At 39.4% G+C, this 17,786-nt stretch overlaps 1 protein-coding gene and 1 long non-coding RNA gene across 7 annotated transcripts in view; one reads left to right on the top strand and one right to left on the bottom strand.

The window, feature by feature from the left end:
- LOC125763147 (uncharacterized) overlaps positions 1 to 5,144 on the top strand; it is a 31,553-nt gene extending 26,409 nt beyond the window's left edge. Inside the window, exons 8-10 of the long non-coding RNA XR_007418302.1 lie at positions 544 to 1,027; positions 1,742 to 1,931; positions 2,122 to 5,144. This is a non-coding gene — a long non-coding RNA (uncharacterized LOC125763147). The remainder of the gene's footprint in view (positions 1 to 543; positions 1,028 to 1,741; positions 1,932 to 2,121) is intronic.
- An 88-nt stretch (positions 5,145 to 5,232) lies between these two features.
- The window catches only part of LOC125763044 (myb-like protein AA), a 103,801-nt gene continuing 91,247 nt past the window's right edge, over positions 5,233 to 17,786 (bottom strand). For 4 of the 6 annotated variants that reach the window (XM_049425793.1, XM_049425790.1, XM_049425791.1 and 1 more), the window contains exons 5-7: positions 12,047 to 13,337; positions 10,683 to 11,265; positions 5,233 to 10,438 (exon numbers count right to left, since the gene is read on the bottom strand). In XM_049425793.1, coding sequence (XP_049281750.1) covers positions 10,335 to 10,438; positions 10,683 to 11,265; positions 12,047 to 13,337 — 1,978 coding nt within the window. In that variant the 3' untranslated portion in view covers positions 5,233 to 10,334. The remainder of the gene's footprint in view (positions 10,439 to 10,682; positions 11,266 to 12,046; positions 13,338 to 17,786) is intronic. The other 2 variants (XM_049425795.1, XM_049425794.1) reach the window with 2 other exon arrangements.

The raw sequence follows: 17,786 nt of genomic DNA, 5'->3' as shown, positions 1-17,786 counted from the left end.
ATTTAACATTTTTTCAAACAGGGTATGGAACTTGGTTCCTCGAATAACTTCTGGCACAGACATCTGAGGGCATGGCCGTCCAAGAAGAAAATGTAGCCATTGATGCCATCTATCGACCACAGGTTAAAGATTGGAGATCCGTTGGATACCGACCGAGTTATAGGCAAAAGTTGGCGCAAAAATGAGGAAAATTTAACATTTTTTCAAACAGGGTATGGAACTTGGTTCCTCGAATAACTTCTGGCACAGACATCTGAGGGCATGGCCGTCCAAGAAGAAAATGTAGCCATTGGTGCCACCTATCAACCACAGGTTAAAGATTGGAGATCCGTTGGATACCGACCGAGTTATAGGCAAAAGTTGGCGCAAAAATGAGGAAAATTTAACATTTTTTCAAACAGGGTAAGGAACTTGGTTCCTCGAATAACTTCTGGCACAGACATCTGAGGGCATGGCCGTCCAAGAAGAAAATGTAGCCATTGGTGCCACCTATCAACCAGAGGTTAAAGATTGGAGATCCGTTGGATACTGACCGAGTTATAGGCAAAAGTTGGTGCAAAAATGAGCCTTAATAAATTTTCATTTTTTTGAATTTTTTGATTTTTTCATTATTTTTCACTCTTTTTTTTATTTGAAACATTATTTGAGTGAAAAGTAACTCATTGCAACCAATTGGCATCAAAATAAAACAATTTAAATTTTTTTTGCAAAATTTCCCAAAAAAATCCTAAGGGGTAAGCCTTATGAAATTTTCGAGTTGAAAATTTTTTAAAAATTTTTTTCTGATTTTTTATTCTTTTTTTAATTTAAAGCATTATTTGAGTGAAAAGAAACTTATTGCAACAAATTCCCATTAAAATATATCACATTTAAAAATTTTGATACATTGCTCAAAAATGAGGAAAATTTAACATTTTTTCAAACAGGGTATGGAACTTGGTTCCTCGAATAACTTCTGGCACAGACATCTGAGGGCATGGCCGTCCAAGAAGAAAATGTAGCCATTGATGCCATCTATCAACCACAGGTTAAAGATTGGAGATCCGTTAGATACCGACCGAGTTATAGGCAAAAGTTGGTGCAAAAATGAGACTTAATAAATTTTTATTTTTTTGAATTTTTTGATTTTTTCATTATTTTTCACTCTTTTTTTTATTTGAAACATTATTTGAGTGAAAAGTAACTCATTGCAACCAATTGGCATCAAAATAAAACAATTTAAATTTTTTTGCAAAATTTCCCAAAAAAATCCTAAGGGGTAAGCCTTATGAAATTTTCGAGTTGAAAATTTTTTAAAAATTTTTTTCTGATTTTTTATTCTTTTTTTAATTTAAAGCATTATTTGAGTGAAAAGAAACTTATTGCAACAAATTCCCATTAAAATATATCACATTTAAAAATTTTGATACATTGCTCAAAAATGAGGAAAATTTAACATTTTTTCAAACAGGGTATGGAACTTGGTTCCTCGAATAACTTCTGGCACAGACATCTGAGGGCATGGCCGTCCAAGAAGAAAATGTAGCCATTGATGCCATCTATCGACCACAGGTTAAAGATTGGAGATCCGTTGGATACCGACCGAGTTATAGGCAAAAGTTGGCGCAAAAATGAGGAAAATTTAACATTTTTTCAAACAGGGTATGGAACTTGGTTCCTCGAATAACTTCTGGCACAGACATCTGAGGGCATGGCCGTCCAAGAAGAAAATGTAGCCATTGATGCCATCTATCGACCACAGGTTAAAGATTGGAGATCCGTTGGATACCGACCGAGTTATAGGCAAAAGTTGGCGCAAAAATGAGGAAAATTTAACATTTTTTCAAACAGGGTATGGAACTTGGTTCCTCGAATAACTTCTGGCACAGACATCTGAGGGCATGGCCGTCCAAGAAGAAAATGTAGCCATTGGTGCCACCTATCAACCACAGGTTAAAGATTGGAGATCCGTTGGATACCGACCGAGTTATAGGCAAAAGTTGGCGCAAAAATGAGGAAAATTTTACATTTTCTCAAACAGGGTAAGGAACTTGGTTCCTCGAATAACTTCTGGCACAGACATCTGAGGGCATGGCCGTCCAAGAAGAAAATGTAGCCATTGGTGCCACCTATCAACCAGAGGTTAAAGATTGGAGATCCGTTGGATACTGACCGAGTTATAGGCAAAAGTTGGTGCAAAAATGAGCCTTAATAAATTTTCATTTTTTTGAATTTTTTGATTTTTTCATTATTTTTCACTCTTTTTTTTATTTGAAACATTATTTGAGTGAAAAGTAACTCATTGCAACCAATTGGCATCAAAATAAAACAATTTAAATTTTTTTTGCAAAATTTCCCAAAAAAATCCTAAGGGGTAAGCCTTATGAAATTTTCGAGTTGAAAATTTTTTAAAAATTTTTTTCTGATTTTTTATTCTTTTTTTAATTTAAAGCATTATTTGAGTGAAAAGAAACTTATTGCAACAAATTCCCATTAAAATATATCACATTTAAAAATTTTGATACATTGCTCAAAAATGAGGAAAATTTAACATTTTTTCAAACAGGGTATGGAACTTGGTTCCTCGAATAACTTCTGGCACAGACATCTGAGGGCATGGCCGTCCAAGAAGAAAATGTAGCCATTGATGCCATCTATCAACCACAGGTTAAAGATTGGAGATCCGTTGGATACCGACCGAGTTATAGGCAAAAGTTGGCGCAAAAATGAGGAAAATTTAACATTTTTTCAAACAGGGTATGGAACTTGGTTCCTCGAATAACTTCTGGCACAGACATCTGAGGGCATGGCCGTCCAAGAAGAAAATGTAGCCATTGATGCCATCTATCAACCACAGGTTAAAGATTGGAGATCCGTTAGATACCGACCGAGTTATAGGCAAAAGTTGGTGCAAAAATGAGACTTAATAAATTTTTATTTTTTTGAATTTTTTGATTTTTTCATTATTTTTCACTCTTTTTTTTATTTGAAACATTATTTGAGTGAAAAGTAACTCATTGCAACCAATTGGCATCAAAATAAAACAATTTAAATTTTTTTGCAAAATTTCCCAAAAAAATCCTAAGGGGTAAGCCTTATGAAATTTTCGAGTTGAAAATTTTTAAAAATTTTTTTTCTGATTTTTTATTCTTTTTTTAATTTAAAGCATTATTTGAGTGAAAAGAAACTTATTGCAACAAATTCCCATTAAAATATATCACATTTAAAAATTTTGATACATTGCTCAAAAATGAGGAAAATTTAACATTTTCTCAAACAGGGTATGGAACTTGGTTCCTCGAATAACTTCTGGCACAGACATCTGAGGGCATGGCCGTCCAAGAAGAAAATGTAGCCATTGATGCCACCTATCAACCACAGGTTAAAGATTGGAGATCCGTTGGATACCGACCGAGTTATAGGCAAAAGTTGGCGCAAAAATGAGGAAAATTTTACATTTTCTCAAACAGGGTAAGGAACTTTGTTCGTCGAGTAACTTCTGGCACAGACATCTGAGGGCATGGCCGTCCAAGAAGAAAATGTAGCCATTGATGCCATCTATCGACCACAGGTTAAAGATTGGAGATCCGTTAGATACCGACCGAGTTATAGGCAAAAGTTGGTGCAAAAATGAGCCTTAATAAATTTTCATTTTTTTGAATTTTTTGATTTTTTCATTATTTTTCACTCTTTTTTTTATTTGAAACATTATTTGAGTGAAAAGTAACTCATTGCAACCAATTGGCATCAAAATAAAACAATTTAAATTTTTTTGCAAAATTTCCCAAAAAAATCGTAAGGGGTAAGCCTTATAAAATTTTCGAGTTGAAAATTTTTTAAAAATTTTTTTCTGATTTTTTATTCTTTTTTTAATTTAAAGCATTATTTGAGTGAAAAGAAACTTATTGCAACAAATTCCCATTAAAATATATCACATTTAAAAATTTTGATACATTGCTCAAAAATGAGGAAAATTTAACATTTTTTCAAACAGGGTATGGAACTTGGTTCCTCGAATAACTTCTGGCACAGACATCTGAGGGCATGGCCGTCCAAGAAGAAAATGTAGCCATTGATGCCATCTATCGACCACAGGTTAAAGATTGGAGATCCGTTGGATACCGACCGAGTTATAGGCAAAAGTTGGCGCAAAAATGAGGAAAATTTAACATTTTTTCAAACAGGGTATGGAACTTGGTTCCTCGAATAACTTCTGGCACAGACATCTGAGGGCATGGCCGTCCAAGAAGAAAATGTAGCCATTGGTGCCACCTATCAACCACAGGTTAAAGATTGGAGATCCGTTGGATACCGACCGAGTTATAGGCAAAAGTTGGTGCAAAAATGAGCCTCAATAAATTTTCATTTTTTTGAATTTTTTGATTTTTTCATTATTTTTCACTCTTTTTTTTATTTGAAACATTATTTGATTGAAAAGTAACTCATTGCAACCAATTGGCATCAAAATAAAACAATTTAATTTTTTTTGCAAAATTTTCCAAAAAAATCGTAAGGGGTAAGCCTTATGAAATTTTCGAGTTGAAAATTTTTTAAAATTTTTTTTCTGATTTTTTATTCTTTTTTTAATTTAAAGCATTATTTGAGTGAAAAGAAACATACTTGAACCAATTGGTATTAAAATAAATCAACTTATAAAATTTTGCTAAATTACTCATTAAAAGCTTAGGCTTTTTTTTGTAGAAGATTTTCAAATGGGAGCTCATCGCACAATCGCACAAGCGCTGCGTACGGAGCTACCTCTTTTTTGCATGGGCTGTGCGGGAGCGCGCACAATAAGATGAGCAGAGCGATTGAGGTACCTCTTTCGCTTTTGATCCGACACTACACATGTTATCATTGATACTAATTCGAGATCCTCGTTTATTAATCCAATGGATGGAGAGAGATGAGCGATCACCTTCTGGTAGATCTGGTAACCTACTCCGTTGGATGCTCTCTTGGTGTTGAAAACACGTTTTGGATTTTGGTGTTGAAAAATCAGTTTGGTCCGTTTTTACCGGTCGTTTGATTGATTGTTACCGCCTCTGTTAGATGTGTTGAAAAATCGATTTTTTATGTTTTTATCGCTCGATAAGGGAGGGCAAGAGAGCAAAGCGACGAACAATATTTCAATTTTTAGCGATCGATTTAGGTTAAAGCGACGAGGACAAAGTAATGAATACGATACCAAAACCCCAACTAAAACGTTTATACAAAAAAGGCGTCATCAAACCAAATGGAAAGCACGCGCAATTTCAACAATTTATATTTTCCATTTATTTTCTTTCTTCCTTTCTCCGTCTCCACTGGTTCTTTGTAAGTATTGCAAACACAAAAAATTGCTTCATAGTACATAAATCGAACTTTCAGATGATTTGTAAAGCAAAAGGCAAGCGAAATTAAAACAAAACTAATATAAAACTCTACAGAAATGGGTGGGGGAATACACAAGCACAAGCATGAAATGATTTCCCCCTCCGAATTTTCCTTCTAATTAGCCACACGATTAGCTAATGTAAATTCTTCTACTTAAACTAAACCTAAGGTAAGTACATATAAAAGAGGAATGCTTAATGACAAACATAAAGTTGGAATAAAATACATTAAACGGGAGAAGGCAACGACAGCTTTTCACTTCGTTTTGTTTTCATTGTTGGCAAATAATTAAACTACAATCATCCATTCAGACGAACTGTATTGTTTCGTTCTGTTTTGTTTGTTGTTGTTTTATACATGTATTTTTACACACGCTTTTCATTCCCTCGCTTTACTTTTCCTGCTCTTACTATATTCTTTCATTAGCTTTTATACAATTCAAACAAATAGCACTTTGCTTTGCATCAAAGGTAATCAATTCTTTTGCTTTTTTGTCCCTTCAATTCCAATATTTTTGTAACCTTTTTTCTATCACTTCAAACATGCTGGGAAGGGTTTTGTATTCCATTCCCGGCTTATTAAGTTTTTGAAAATATTCCCTTTTCCATTTGCTAAAGATAGCTTTTCACACGTTAAAGGAAAATGCTAGCAACAAAACAAAAGCTGCTACGAAAGTATTAATTACCCAGACGAATCATTATGCCGATTTGATGACCCATATGTTCAAATTCAAGCATGCAGGCACCTTCTATTTCAATTCCTTCTCTAGCCCTCTAGTTATCTCGTTCTTCGACGTTTCTAAACTCATATAACTTTAACAAAGTTTAATTTAGGGCGGTTTTCTGTTCGGGTTTACTTATTTATATCATAGCTATATATTCGTCTGTTTCATTTCTCTTTTATCGGTTTAATTTTTTTTGCGTTTATATGTTGTAATGCTTTCTCCATATATCGCTATTTTGCTATCTCGTACTGTACTGTCTTTAAATGCCGATTCCATTCGTTTTGGTATATCTGTACGTGTTGTGAATGTATGTATTACAATATGTTTTAAGCTCTTTTAGATTGTTCTCTTCCACTTGTTTTTTGTTTGTTTGCTTTTAACTTTCTTATATCTTTCTCTTCATATATATTGTTTTCCCGTCTTTTGTCTCTAATCACTTTCTCTTGTTTTCAACTTGCTTTTAAAACGATGTTCCATTCGTTATGTACCTCTTATATGTTTTGTTTTTCATTATTTACTTATTTAGAATTGTTTGCTGAATGTGCTGTTCGATTGAGTGTTGAGTTTTGAACTCGTTTTACTTTTCTATTATTCCTTTTTTGTGTTGCGAAATGTAAAAAAGATGAAGTAAAAGGTGAAATTGTGTGTGGGTTGTGTGTGGGTGTGTAAAAAGATAGCAAGAATATCATTTTGCTACTGTGTATATAGTATAGTGTGAGTGTGTATATTTTGCGTAAATATATTCATCTTTTAATGCGGTGTTGCGCTGAACAGAAATAAGAAACATCAAACACTTCATATACTAATCTGCTCTCGCACCTAAGGTACTCGTGAGCGGGTGGCCGATTCTCTTAGAAAAACCGTTTTTTGATTTTGCCTTGTTGCTGCTTTCATTAACGCTGATTCCCGGTCATTAGAATAGCAGAAAAGTGGAAAGGTAAACCAAATAATAAACTAAAACAAAACTACTAAGCTTCACGCGCTTCGGTACAGTTCCGTTCAGTGGATTAGAGTATAACATTCGTCTGTGTGTGCTTTTTTTTACTGTTTTCCAGCATTTTGTTTCGTGTGTAAAAGTATTGTCTTAAACTTTCAACGTTCAACAACTATTTTGTTTGTTTCCTTTTTTTGTTTCGGTGCATCTTTTTGCATGGCTTTTCACTGCGCAAGTACACGAATTCAAAGCGAAAGCCGGTTTGTATTTGAATTTGTGGATTAACTACGATTTATAATGGGGCCCCCCTGCTATCGTCAGTTCATCATCGTCAGTGAACATTGCAAGAAGCAATGCAGCAGCGATAGTAGCAGCAGCAGCAGCAACACTACAGCCTGACGATGATGAACCGTACACCGGTAAAACACCGCGCGTGGACCTTTCGAAACCCGAATAACTTTGCTGAGGCAACGGTTCGTTAGCAGTTTTATGGATGTTTGTTTGTTTGTTTGCCGCCTATTTACTATAGTTTGCTTATCCTTACTGTCGTTCTTTTTTTTATTTTTGTTTTCACTATTTTGTTTGCGAAAAAAAGTGTAGTTTCTCCATGTTCTGGGGCACGAGTACTTCAAATGACTGCACATTTTGAAAAAAAAAATCATCAGAAATCCTTCCATTCAGGAGGATCACATTTTCTACCTGATGCACCACAGTACATGGGCAACAGAAAAAAAGGTAAACTTTTTACATCCTGTTTTTCGTTTTTCTTTTTCGTAATCATAATTTTGATATTTTTCGTTTGGTTCCTTTGCTAGCTTTTTCTATTAAAGGATTTTTGGTGTTTCATTTACATGATATAGCTTTTACATTAGCGGATTTCGACATGTGTTTTATAGTTCAGTTTTGGGGTTTTTTGGGGGTAAACAAATGGATCCATAAAATATTAAAAAAAACATGTAAAAAACTGATAAGTGTTTAAAAAATACATGTTTGATATGTATTTAATCGTGCCAAACAAAACATTAAAAACAAACATAATGAAATAAAGTATTAAAAAAGAGAAAAACAGATTTAAGACTTTGAAACCGTTTTCCGCAAAGAGGAAAGTAAATCATTTTAAAAGAAAAACAATTTCCTTCCATCAACAGGTTGATTCGACTGCTGAAAAAGTGGAACACACAAAAAAAATAGGCACATACATACATACACACCCACACACATACAGAAGTGTACACTTTAAAGAGAACAAGGCCAACATGCCTCGCATGGTAGTACACAGACAAGGTGGTTTAAGTTTCGTTCAACGCTGATACGCTGTTGCTGGTGTAATTGGTTGTTGGATGCTGCTCTAACCTGCTCTTCTTTTTATCTTGCTTCTAAAATTACGCACTAAAAACGAACCACTTATTACTTATTACATTACATATTAACAGCTTAACTTAAAAACCAACGGCGAAGTTGCGCTTTTCGTTTCTTTTTGCGCTTGCTTCTTAAAGAAAATAAAAAGGGACGCTTTTATTTGCGTACTACGAAACCGGTTGATCAACATTAAATGTGCATCCTTTCGAATTACGAAACGAATCAAAGTAAAAGTGTAACATAAACACACACACATTGCAGAAGTTTTTAAATCTGTTTAGAATACATACACATCCGCAACACGGCCTAATCTCTTTTAACCACTGGCAAAAACTTAAACCTTAAATTTTCGCTTAAGCTTTAGTATGAAATCTACAGTTATCTCTTATATTGCGTCGGTTTTGTTTTAAACTATACTTAATGCTTAACGGGCAAACAAATACGATACATACTCACACACGCACACACACACGCACGTACTTATTCGTTCTTTTTTCAGTATTTAAAATCGTTTACCTCATTCCTTTTGAAGGCCAAACCCCTGCCTGCCATGGCCATGGATGGTGGATGTTATTTAAATGAAACAGTGCAAATGCACAGTGCACTGTGCGAAATCCATCTGTGAACCGAATCTATACATGTATGCTGTATGTGTGTGTGTATGTGTGCACCTGTCTCTGTATGTGTGTGCACAGGGGATTAAAAGAAGGTAAACGCAAATGGAGAATGCAGCTTCCGCCGTGCATTAAAAGCTCTTTTATCTTACGCTTTAAAACCTAGGAAAGCTGGATTGGTTGGTGCACGGGTTTGGTGGCATACGTGTTTTGAAACACTTGATGGCAATAAAACACAATGGATGCTGCTCCTAAACCAAACGGTACGTGCACACAACAAAACAAAGAACGGCCATTTTTTTGCTTTATACACTATTTATCGTTTCATTACCGTAAAGTGTAAAGCTCTGTTGTGTGGCAAGAGGTCGCGCGGATGGGAAAAAGTGTGGTTAAAAGTGGATAAAATTATAATAAATATAAAAGTACTTATAACATCTATTATATACGACATACATACGCGCACACTACACGCACAAACACGCACGCATACGAATGTATTTCTAACTGGGCAAGAAGTTGTGCTTTTTTGAAGCATTTTTGTTTTCCTTTACGCACAAAGCACGATGAATAGATTTGAATTAAAATGGCAATGGAATAAGTTGAAACTCTGATCTGCTGCCCGGCTTTTCATAGAGAATCATCGAAAATCTACGTGTAATTCTTAACATTTTTTTTTGTTGCAAAACAAAAAATCTCAACAACAGAATGAAACTTTTGTGCCACCGTAAGCAGCGTGCGTTTCATTTCTAATCTTGTTTTGTTCGAACACCATTGCGTGGCATTTGCTCAATTTGCGTGCACATTGTTTGGACCCTGGAAAATTTCTATTCCTTCCCTTCCACCAGTGTATGACCATTCCCTTTCCACAGCTTTCCGTTGATATGATGGTTCAGCTTAACCAACATACTTTCGGAAACGGTGGCACGCAAAGGAAGTCCTTTTTGCTCGGGAGGCAATAAAAGGAAGGAGAGATAAGCGAAGAAGGGAAGCTATTTCCACGCACACGTGTGTGTTTGTGTGTGTGAGCATATGTATTTTTTTAATATTTTTCCGTGTTTTTTTTCTACTCATTCAGCATCTGCTTTCGTCTGATTTCGCGTTCCTAAACGCTTTTTTACCGCTTAATGTTTCTCCATTTTCTTTTTCTTTTTGCACTGTACGCCGCATCGTCTCTCTCTCTCTCTTACCAACGATTATCACATTTGAGAATGGTTACCATCATTTTGATTACAAGAATAATATCCGCCTGTGTGTGTGTGTGCTGTGTTGGGGCTGTGGTTGCTGTCCCTCAAGCAGTCCCGGTCCGTCCGCGCCGGCAACTGGTGGTTGGTAGACACATTTGCACCTCCTAAACCCATACACCGTGAGGGTTTTTACTGGTCGGGACCGCATTTTCCAGCTGCCTCGGGGATCCAATCATGCGGCGAGTACTGCCAGGTTTTACCGAGCCAACTAAAATGGTAAAAATATGTATTAGGGGGGAAAAACCATTTGCACCGCTGGTATTAGTGTTGGGTAAATTGGAAAGTTTGTTATGAAGATTAAATTAGCTTTGAAGAAATAAGAACAGTTAATTTTTCTTTTATATTTCTATAGTTAAAATAAATCATAAAATAAATCAAAAATAAATACTCCAAAACCCATGCAACAGATTGTGTATGAAATGGCAAAAAAACAAACAAAAGATGATTCTTACACTCGGACTCACCTTCCAGTAGGTGGCGCACCTCGTCCGCGGGCGGTACCACCGCCAAGCTCTGCAGATTGACCTCCTTCATCTCGTGCACCAGCTTCTCGACCTGCTTCTTCTTGTCCGCGATCGCACCCTCGAGCAGCGTCACCTCGCCCTTCAGCTTCTCGTGCGCCTTGTTCGCCTGGTCCGCGCTCTGGACCGCCAGGTCGATCTCCACCTGCAGCCTGTCAACTTCACACATTAGAGCCCGCTCCAACAGCTGTTGTCGGTTCGGATCGTACTGTCGACTATACTTGCGCTGCTCCACCAATATTTCGTCCATCAGCAGCCGGATCTTGTTCTTGCACTGCAGCAGCTCCGTCTCACAGTTGGCCAGCTTCGAACGCAGCAGCGTTATCTCCGACTTCAGGGTCTTCTCCTGCTGCCGCACCAGCTCACTTTCCTCCTCGACGTACTGGTACGCCTGCAGCTGATCGCCCGCCTGCCGGTACTGCTGCTCCGTCTTGCTGATCTCTTGCGCGATCGCATCGAGCTGATCGGTCTGCTCCCGGCTACGGTTCTCCAGATAGACAATCTCCGTATCGTACTGCAACAAGAAGGTGCCGAAGTGGATAGTATTTCATTAGCAAATGTTACATTGATTAGCTTTGCGCTTGGCGCGTTGTGATACCGGCAATCGAACATCTGACTGCTGCAGGGATATAATAAGCATAAATGTTATTACTTCATTGGCAATCGGGAAGGGTCGAGGGTAGGTACACTGGATAAGGATACGTTAAAGAGCCCACTCGGCGAAAAGAGGAGGCGATATTACGACAATCATTTACAACACTTAACGACATCCCGGGTTTTGCGCACGGACTGATACTAGCACGGCACGGAGCACGGTACGGATCGAAAGCCAAAAAGCACTTGACAGCGGAGAGGCATCCTGAAGTACGCTTCAAGTGCCATTGTCTCGTTCTTCTCGGCATCATTATCATCGTTCTTGTGGGCATGCTGCCACTGGAGTGGTTCTGAGTGGCCTCCCTTCAGCACAACACACAAAAGCATTTGCCGCCTTGTTCTTTCCCTTGTTGTCGACCGTTCAAAGAATTTCACCAGAACACCTCCAGAAGGCGGATTCGGCTTTAAACAAGGCTACCGGGGGTGGAAAGCAATCCACAAGCTGTGACGGGGGGCGCTCAAGTAACCGGAACGTAAGTGAAATCAATCCGCACAACTTTTTTTGCTTCATTCGCATCCAGTAACTTACATACCAAGCGACCAGGTTAGGTTTGCAATCTTACCTAGACGGTCAAAACCAGCGTTTCAGGTAAACTTCTGAAGCGATACTAACAAAAACACAACCGCCAATGGCAACTTACCTTGGACAGGTCCGCCTGCTGGGTATTGATTTTCTCGCGCTGTAACTTGATAAGCTGCATCAGCTCCCGATAGCCGGTCACGTGCGGTATACTGTCGCTTACGCTACTTCCCACCAGTATCTCTTCCGGTCCGCTCGGTCCAACCACCACCAGCGAGGAAACGGTCGAAGAAGCCGATGATGATCCGCCGCCACCGGTGTGGTTACTACCATCCTTCTCCTGGCGTCTACCCTGCGTGCTGCTCCCCGTTCCACTGCCGGTACTGCTGAGACTGGTCAGCGTGTGCGATAGTGGACTGTTTCGGGGCGGTGGTGGATCTCGATACGGAGGTGGCACTAACGCCCCATTCGAGGAGATGCCCGTGATGGGTGAGTTGGTCGTGGAGCTACTACCGTTCAGGAGTGACACATGGTTGCTCGAGTTGTTGCCTCCACCAACGCTCGAGCTGCTGATACTGCTGACACTGCTCGTGTCCAGATGTTGCTGATTGTCCGCGCAGAGCAGATTCTGGAGCTGCGTATGATGGTAGTGCCGTCCGATCGTCCCATGATGATGATGGTGCAGTAGCTGATGTTCGGGTTTCAGTGTCGCACCGACGATAACGCTCGTGCCGGGTGATTGTTGCGGTCCGGCCATCCCACCCGACGGAGACGTCGACGGTGGTTGCGTTACGCGCTCGTTTAACCCATTGCTAAACACGAGCCCGTTCACCTTGCGGTCAAGTGAACTGCGCAAATCGGCTGCATTAAATTCACCGACCACATTGTTACCGCCGGCAGTGGCAGTGCTGGCATTCGTGCTGGCCTGTGCCGTAGCGTGTGATTTCGGTTTCTTGATCACGCTTGCATACGTTGCCTCGACCGGTGTCGTCTTGCCGGTTGGTTGCTGCTGCTGCTGCGTTGAATGACTTTGATGATGGCCACTAGTTCCGGATGCACCGCTGCCTCCACTGCCACCGATGCCACTGCTCGTGCTGGTATTGTTTGAGGATGCATTCGAGCTCGAGCTGGCGGTACTACTTACACTGCTGCTGGTGCTACTATTGCTGCTACTGCTGTGGTCACTCGACACCGTCGTGGAGACGCCACCCTTCGCTAGCGTGACCGTCGTCGAGCTGGGCGAATGTCGCTGCACGTGGCTGAACTTTTGCTGGTGCTGGACAATGCCCCGCACGATGCCAACGTTTTGGTTCTGCTGGTTTGTCTGCGCTTGATGTTTCTGAGATTGCTGATGGTGCTGCAGCTGCTGCTGCACATGATGATGATGATGCTGTTCCGTCTTTCCGCTTGATCTGAAAAAGGGGAGAAATGGAGACAGAGCACGGTTAGAGCACTAGTAATTAATTGTTTGCGATTGGTTTTGTGGGTTTGTAGCGAAACTGTTTCCACGTCCTTCTTCTTCTGCTACGTCCTTCATTGGGGGTGCGTCTTTGCTACGAAGCGTTGGTGCTCCAAACGATGCAAACGACTCAGGATGCATCACAGAAATGTGTTGCAAAAGCAATTACGAATCGGAACGCAACAGCGATAGTACGGGCGTTAAATGCCATATGCTACCAAAACGACGTCGTTGCAATTGACGCAAACTTATCGTTCTTCGAAACTCCCGAAACCTTAAGAAAGGATGCAATTCGTATCAACATGTGTACAAGACAGCTGGCAGAACAGGCGAACCATTGCAAATGGGAAGAGTTTTAAACGATATCGAAAATTTATGAACTATTACATAAAAATGTTGAAATTAAATTTTAACGGCGTGTTTTATTTAATTAAATATAATCAATCTACATTTTTAAGGTCTCAGAGATATTTGCTAACAAACTTATATCAATATATCGGCAAATTGCAAAGAATAAAGGGTTTTATTCCAAGCCAAGTTTGGCAGTACCTGTAATTTCTCAAGACTATTCTAATCGATTGACTCTTGTCAGTTATCCTGTAAGCAATTTAATAGCACTTGATGAGCGTTTAAGGAAATGCTTTTCTTTTTTGTTTTACATCAAACATATAGACACATTTTTAGTCAATAGTCACCTACGTAACAGAATTGAGTTTCTTTTTTTTTAATTTTTGGTTTCGGTTTCGATTAGAGATGAGAATAATAACTCTTTTTAGTGAATCAACTCAGAGTGAATGAATCGCTATTAAGCTTTAAATAATGCTTTAAAAACATAATAAAAAAATAAAAAAATCTAAAAACTTGAAAATTTCGTAAGGCTATAGCTTTAGCTTTTTTTGAATAACTTTGCAAAATTTTGAAAATTAATTTATTTTAATGCGAATTGGTTGAAATAAGTTTCTTTTCACTCAAATAATGCTTTAAATTAAAAAAAACTTAAAATATAATAAAAAAAATTATTAAAAAAGTTAAAAAAAAATGAAAATTACATGCTACATGCTTACACTCATGAGTGAGTAAGTGAAAAAAAAATCGCTAAAACTTCTCGTGGTGAGTGAACGAAACTCGTTCAATACTACGTTTCAACTCACTATCTTACTCTTACTCACTTTGCACATCTCTAGTTTCGACGCGGTTTCGATTTAAATATTTTAGTACATTCAGAGCCCGAACGTTCTTATGCGAAAAACATATTTTATGTAACAAAACATAAACATGTAACAACATATTTTTGTAACAAAAAAAAACTCTAAAAACATGAAAACATGTTAAGAAAAGCGATCTTATCATCAAAGATACGACATACCAACAAGTACCTGAAAATTTGTCGTCACAAAACATCACGATTCTCATTTATTCAGCAGTGTGTTAAATCATCTCACTTGCGTTCTTTTTCCTACCTTCAGTATAAAGCATGTGTCGTTTTTCGTATAGCAACAAATAATTAAAATACAAAGCAACTAAACCAAGACCCCCCCCCCGGGGGGGACGTTCGCGCAGTAGTAGAAAATTTTTCCACGCTCCAAAAGCGTAATAAATCTTTCAAGCTCCACTCAATGTTTTGGAAGTTGTGGCTCAAAAGTGCTCAGTTTCCAGTGGCAACAACCCTGACAGAGGTCAGCATATAGAACGATGGTGCTGCTCTGAAAGCGAAGTGTAGCTTCTTTTCTGTTTTTAACTTTTCCATTTTAAATTCCACTGGGGTATGCTACGTAGCTTTCTACGAGAAAATAGAAAGAAATTTCCTTAAAATGCACCATAAATAACGTTAGCTATCACTCACCAACAACGCCACCAACCTAACGTTCGTGTGACAACGTTACAACGCCCCCAATTTGCTGTTTGTATCCTTTTTTTAAAACAAGTGTTCGATACACCACTTTTCTGTTGGTTTTTTTTCCTTTCTTTCGTTTGCTTATCATCCACACTAACAAAGCTTACATCAGTTGGGTGGAAAACAACCTCCACAAGAGAAGAAAAACCACAACGTTTGATGGTTTATTTATCGGGGATTTTTTTCCCCGAGCGCGCGATCCGTTATGATGATGGCCGTCGTCAGCTGAGAAACACGATTTATCAATTTTCCAACCATTTATGCTGTCGCCCTGAAATGTGACAATAATGTCATCTTCCTGGTTGTATTAAATTCGAATCGAATTTAGTCAACGTTGGCCACCGCAAACGATACAGCACCGTGCACGAGATGATGTTACACACATTATACTTCCGGTGTAAAATTCATCGTAAAACGATAATGTTGACACCCGAAAACCCCTCAGCCGTGGAACATCACACCCACACACCAGGTGGGTGTGTTTGCTGAAGAGCTCATTTTCACACCTCATCCTCAACATACAGTGCACTGATACACGCACACAGGGAGGCCAAACGATAAAAAATGAACGATGACGAATGCTTTGTGTGGTTGTGTGTCTGTTGCAGGGTTGGTTGGTCGGTATGTCGCAGGAAACAGGAAACTGCTTTGAAGCTTCTTCCGGTCCCTTGCTATCTGTCAGGAGGCGACAACCAGTTAACGGTGTCGTTAAAATGCATAAATTCCATCTAACTGAATTCTGCAAGCGATGAAATGTGGCGTAGCTAAACACGCTCTTTCGCTCTAGTTTTTCCCCAGGAAGTGTGTGAGAAAAAAAAGTCCTACAAGTTTCATAAGATGAGCATTTTTGTAAGCAATAATGAAACAGTTGCTTCCCGCGACGATTCAACACAGTGTGATAGACTGCGAAGCTACGTCTTCTAAAGTAACTGCAAATGACCAGGAAAGCAGAAATAGGATGGAAAAAAAACATTCAAGAAATTAAATTCCATCCCAACACGCGTTGTTCGCTTAATTTGCTCTCTTTTTTCCTTCTTTTAAATATGCTGTAAATTTCCAACATTTCTACGACCGAAACCAACCAAGCAGCAATTTTCTACACGTTTAGCATATTTTACTCTTTGCTTTTGAATTGATTAATGTGATATCCTGCAGCGCCCGGTGGAAAGTCATCCGAGCAATAGCACCTCTTCCCGAAGAGGACGTTCTTCGAGACGCAGTGAGAAATAATTTGTGTCATTTTTACAGCAAAATGTACAGGAAATGACGAAGGAAAAATCGTTGTAAAAAAGCGTATAATTTCCGTAAAAAAAACGGATGGGACACACGACGTGGAAGAATGTCATACATCTCCCTCTCAGTCAATGCTTCAATCGAAGCCAATGTTCACACAATTCATTAGCTGTAGGCGTTTGTGTGTGCCGATTTCATCCCGCATGTCACATAAAATTGAATGTGTTTCCCCCTATCCTTTAACCCCCAGCCCCCGAAAAATTCCAGTCGCGTCCCGAAACGTGTAAAGAGGCGCGTAAAACATGCGCCAAACCGAGCTCGGTGACAACGTGTTTAATGCGATTAAAAACATTGGCTCGCCACAGATTCAATTAACACTTTAATCGAATTACGACCAAGCCCGACGCATGGTGTACCATGACGCCCAGACACTCATTTTGGATGGGTGCCGTACTCGATAGCACGTACACCCGTATCGAATTCCGTGACCAAGTGCTCCGTGGTGGGGGGCAACATTCCATTGGATTGGTTCGGTTGCTCCTTTTTCGACGATGCGGCTTTTCCACGGTAGGACAGACCTGCACGGGCCAGGCAATTGACTCAGGTCCTGTGTATGTACGTGTGCAAAACGCAATCAAACGCACACAACACGCGCACTCGAAAACCACCAAAATCGCAGAACTAATCAACATCCTGCATGGCTGGTTGGGGTTTGGTGTTCATTTTACGACGCGATAAACCATCCAAACACCTGTCATCGTTGGGCTGTGGAAGGCTTAGTTAAGCGTACGCGGAAAACTAACCAATCGCCCGCATCATCCGATGGAGACGCCCGGTTGTTTGTTCTTACCTTTTTTTTTCTTACCTTTTTGCTATTGCCCTCGATCCACCCAAGGTTTCCCTCGTGTAGTAGGGAACAGTGATTCAACGTACATCGGACTCTCGTTCTAGTATAAGCCTCTTCCGAGTGGGTGCTAATCTCTAGCCTAATCCACCCAATTCCAACTCCCGCCAGACAATATAATCAGTGGAATTAACGGCAGTGAAGTGATGCTGGTTTTGCCCTTTTTTTCCTGCTTAGTCCTGGTACCGGGACCACCGTAACTCGGGCCGGTATGCAGCCGAAAAACCGCGATCGGCGAAGCGGAAACTGAGAACGATGTGTGTGTGCGTGTAGCGAAAAATAACTTCATACCTACTGTCAAGGGTTCTCTTGGTTTTTTAGTTGGATTAGTGGATGGTTCGAACCTAACTTCCCACACAGATTTCAGGGAA

Source organism: Anopheles funestus, chromosome 2RL, assembly GCF_943734845.2.
Source record: "Anopheles funestus chromosome 2RL, idAnoFuneDA-416_04, whole genome shotgun sequence".
In the NCBI taxonomy this organism is placed as follows: Eukaryota; Metazoa; Arthropoda; class Insecta; order Diptera; family Culicidae; genus Anopheles; species Anopheles funestus.
The sequence above is the reverse complement of the archived record's forward strand: the minus strand, read 5'-3'. Positions and strand labels throughout refer to the sequence as shown.